We start from the raw sequence: 4,488 nt of genomic DNA, 5'->3' as shown, positions 1-4,488 counted from the left end.
CTCTCCAACTGTTGAACGCAAATACATTGTCATAGTTTAATCTTTTTAGTATAACACGTTCATATCACAGTCAAATGTCTCAGTGTTTATTCAGAAAGGTCTTTCTTCTGGAACTTGCACGAGAATGTCAGAAGATAGCAGAGTGTGGAATGCTTTGCTTGCGATTGGAGGTTAATCGTTTGTGCGCTCGTGTCGACTCCACCCCTGCGAGCGCCACTTAAAGACACGCGCCGTGGAGCAGATAGCAATGAATGTCTCCGTCCGGCGGACCGTTCTCCTCTGAGGGATCCAGCAGAATTATGCTTTCAGAGAGGTAAAGGTACCACAGAAGTATTTGGGGGAATATTTTTTGTGAAGCCGGATTACTTGTGGCATTAACTTGTTTGTTGGAGTATTTCACCCCTGGCTATTGGAACTGCACTCCGACGCACGATGGCTTTTGCCATGTTGAGGCCAATGGCATCTCACCTCGGCTACCCTGACCTCGCCATGATGTCTGAGGACGAAGAAAACCGCAGCGAGAGTGACGGCAGCTCGGACCAGAGCTACGGCTGCTATGCTTCAGCGGACAAACGGCGAAGGATGTCTCGGAAGTCCGGTATTGGTAGCGTCCTCATAGTAAAGCAACGGAACGCCGCAAACGCGAGGGAACGGGACAGGACGCAAAGCGTGAACTCCGCTTTTACAGCCCTTCGGACTCTCATCCCCACGGAGCCGATCGACCGAAAACTGTCTAAAATCGAGACTCTGCGACTGGCGTCCAGCTACATCTCACACCTGGCCAACGTGCTGCTGCTGGGCGACGGCAGCGAGGAGGGCCAGCCGTGCCTGAGCGCGGTCTACGGAGAGATGGACGGGAAACAGCCGCGGACCATTTGCACGTTCTGCCTGAGTAACCAGAGGAAAGGGGTAAATGTCAGCAGCGGTTCACAGTATCTGATGAGAGCACAGGGCTATTAGAATAACACCACCAGGCCGAATGGATCGATTTAAACTGTCATGGAGAAATAGTTGTTAGAATAGAATATAACAATTATTAGATGAATAAATTAATAAATTAAACCGTATACCATTTGATAATGTATGTAGTGTTACAGCATAGCCTACATATTCATGAATTAGTGATGGCTAATAATCGTTTAGATTATTTGGCTATAGGTGTTGTTAGTAAAACCAATACCGTAATTAGCATTACCACTGAGACATTCACGTCAGCTGCTGAAATAAAACACAGGGCGACTTTGTGCGCGTTATTAGGCCATGTAGTAAGTAGGCTACTGAATAATTGGATCTGTGCAAGTTGTTTAAAATGTGTATTATTCTCAACTGATTAAGAAAATGTCCCCATATTTTTCAGACAAGAATGGTAAATTGATATTGAAAAGAATTATTTTTATTTTCAGCTCCACATTGTGGTTTTACTGTAAAGAACTAAGATAAAATGTAGGCAAATAAATGAGCATTGATTTTTAAAATGCTGACAGCTCACCATAATAATAATAATAATAATAATAATAATATGCTTAATAGCAATAGTTATTACAGGAACAAACGTTTTCTTCTGCTATTATTATTATTATTATTATTATTATTATTATTATTATTATTATGACAATACGCATTCATTTCAATTAATTTCAAATGAGTTGAAATGGAACGCATTCATTTCAAGGTTTGAATCTATAAACTGAATTGTAGCGTTTCTCTCCGTCCTCTCCTGTTTAGTTGCGGGACGGTAAGGACTGTCTCCGGATGCGTGGAGTAAATTCCGTGCGCATGAGCCGCCGGTAGGCCGTGAAGCGCAGCGAACACAAACGTATCCCCAGCCGTTAATGCTGGGATGAAGCTCAGGGAGTGCGCGGGCCACGCGAGGAGGACCCAGTTCGGGAGACGGTGGAGACAGACGGGAAGTCTGACAGTGAAGTCAGACAGTAACTTCAGTTTGTGAACATTTCTGTGTCCAGATCCCTTCAGGCCTGTGGAAAGAAAATAAATACTCTCCATATTGTCGGCCAAAAATATTTTGAAATGCAGAGCATAAAGATTTTTTATAAGAGAATTTATAATGTGTTTTCTACAATGTTTTTACGCTGTGATTGAATAAAATTTATTTAGTAACTCCAAAGCGGAGGGTGACTCTAGAGCCGGGGTAACTCAAAGCGGAGGGTGACTCTAGAGCCGGGGTAACTCAAAGCGGAGGGTGACTCTAGAGCCGGGGTAACTCAAAGCGGAGGGTGACTCTAGAGCCGGGGTAACTCAAAGCGGAGGGTGACTCTAGAGCCGGGGTAACTCAAAGCGGAGGGTGACTCTAGAGCCGGGGTAACTCAAAGCGGAGGGTGACTCTAGAGCCGGGGTAACTCAAAGCGGAGGGTGACTCTAGAGCCGGGGTAACTCAAAGCGGAGGGTGACTCTAGAGCCGGGGTAACTCAAAGCGGAGGGTGACTCTAGAGCCGGGGTAACTCAAAGCGGAGGGTGACTCTAGAGCCGGGGTAACTCCAAAGCGGAGGGTGACTCTAGAGCCGGGGTAACTCAAAGCGGAGGGTGACTCTAGAGCCGGGGTAACTCAAAGCGGAGGGTGACTCTAGAGCCGGGGTAACTCAAAGCGGAGGGTGACTCTAGAGCCGGGGTAACTCAAAGCGGAGGGTGACTCTAGAGCCGGGGTAACTCAAAGCGGAGGGTGACTCTAGAGCCGGGGTAACTCAAAGCGGAGGGTGACTCTAGAGCCGGGGTAACTCAAAGCGGAGGGTGACTCTAGAGCCGGGGTAACTCAAAGCGGAGGGTGACTCTAGAGCCGGGGTAACTCAAAGCGGAGGGTGACTCTAGAGCCGGGGTAACTCAAAGCGGAGGGTGACTCTAGAGCCGGGGTAACTCAAAGCGGAGGGTGACTCTAGAGCCGGGGTAACTCAAAGCGGAGGGTGACTCTAGAGCCGGGGTAACTCAAAGCGGAGGGTGACTCTAGAGCCGGGGTAACTCAAAGCGGAGGGTGACTCTAGAGCCGGGGTAACTCAAAGCGGAGGGTGACTCTAGAGCCGGGGTAACTCAAAGCGGAGGGTGACTCTAGAGCCGGGGTAACTCAAAGCGGAGGGTGACTCTAGAGCCGGGGTAACTCAAAGCGGATTATGCCACACACAGACACACACACAAATGGATAGTCCTAATAGAAGACCATTAAGGTGGCAGCAGAGGATTGGAATGGGTGCTGAACTCCCAGTCATGCTTTGCCTGCAAACGAGAGACAGTTGCCCAGCTGAGGCTGGTGTGTGCTTGTGCTTGGCACCTCTTAGGGTAAGAGCAGAGGGTATCAACAGGGCAGAGGGTTAGTCCAGCGCGAGGGTAACTCCAGAGCCCGGGGTAACTCCAAAGCGGAGGGTGACTCTAGAGCCCGGGGTAACTCCAAAGTGGAGAGTAACTCCAGGGCAGCCGGTTGTACCAGGGGTATCAGGCCCAAAGCTGAATAACAGGAAGGACACAGGATCTGATGCCACACAGCCCTGCTGTGCACACAGGCTGCTGACGAACAGACAGCAGAGGGACTATGTGTGTGTTTGTTTGTGTGTGTGTGTGTGTGTGTGTGTGTGTGTGTGTGTGTGTGTGTGTGTTGACGGGTTGGGGGTGGCGGTGTGCAAATTAGGTGACTGAATACACACATAACCGTGCCCATAACGCTGTAGTGTGTGTGTGTTTGTGAGCAACAGTGCAACACACACACACACACACACACACACCTGTGCATTGATCTGGGGGAAATTTCTCCAAAGTGTCTATGAGCAGCTGGTTAGTGGGAAAGGGGAGAGAGAGGAAGAGAGAGAGAAAGAGGAGGGAGAGAGAGAGATGGAGGGAGACAGAGGGAGAGAGAGTTTGTACCACCCACTGTTTGGTTATTCGTGATTTGTGTGATGATGTTCAGCATTATTTTGACTGATGGAATTCCATTGATTCCGACGTAAATACGCAGGCAAATAAAACATATAAAATGTTTATTTTTAACCCTGTGTGCTACAGAGCTGCATGGGAAATGAAGTCTCAGGGAGAGAGAGAGATAGAGAGAGAGAGAGAAGGAGAGAGAGAGAGGGAAAGAGAGAGGAAGTGAGAGAGAAAGAGGGAGAGGACAGAGAAAAAGAAGGAGGGAGAGAGAGAGAGGGAAAGAGGGAGGAAGTGAGAGAGAAAGAGGGAGAGGGACTGAGAGAGAGAGAGAGAGAGAGACTGACCTGCTGAGAGAAGGACCTGCTGAGGGCCGCCTGAGGGCTGCATCTGGACCGGAGGACAGAGAGAGCTGCTGCTGGAGTGGAGCCTCCAGGGAGATGCTTAGTGCTCTCTGGCTGGCACAGGAGACAGATAAAATATGAACACACACACACACGCACGCACGCACGCACGCACGCACACACACACACACACACACACACACACACACACACACACACACACACACACACACACACACAGTGCCAGAGTATAAACATATGGTGCGTAAACAGTGCTGTGTGC

At 49.0% G+C, this 4,488-nt stretch overlaps 1 protein-coding gene across 1 annotated transcript; it reads left to right on the top strand.

The window, feature by feature from the left end:
- Positions 1 to 268: 268 nt before the first annotated feature.
- Positions 269 to 2,087, top strand: tcf15 (transcription factor 15). Its single transcript, XM_048241491.1, has 2 exons — positions 269 to 909; positions 1,726 to 2,087. Exons 1-2 carry the CDS (start codon positions 433 to 435, stop codon positions 1,789 to 1,791), a joined length of 543 nt encoding a protein of 180 aa, XP_048097448.1. The 5' UTR covers positions 269 to 432; the 3' UTR covers positions 1,792 to 2,087.
- Positions 2,088 to 4,488: the final 2,401 nt, after the last annotated feature.

Source organism: Alosa alosa, chromosome 4 (assembly GCF_017589495.1).
Source record: "Alosa alosa isolate M-15738 ecotype Scorff River chromosome 4, AALO_Geno_1.1, whole genome shotgun sequence".
NCBI classification, from domain to species: Eukaryota; Metazoa; Chordata; class Actinopteri; order Clupeiformes; family Clupeidae; genus Alosa; species Alosa alosa.
This window is presented reverse-complemented; position numbering and strand designations above follow the sequence as displayed.

Excerpts from the sequence above, each read along its gene's own strand:
- tcf15 (XM_048241491.1), top strand. The coding sequence starts at position 433 with ATGGCTTTTGCCATGTTGAGGCCAATGGCATCTCACCTCGGCTACCCT. Across the intron at positions 910-1,725 it reads TGAGTAACCAGAGGAAAGGG|TTGCGGGACGGTAAGGACTG; the intron begins GTAAATGTCAGC and ends TCTCCTGTTTAG.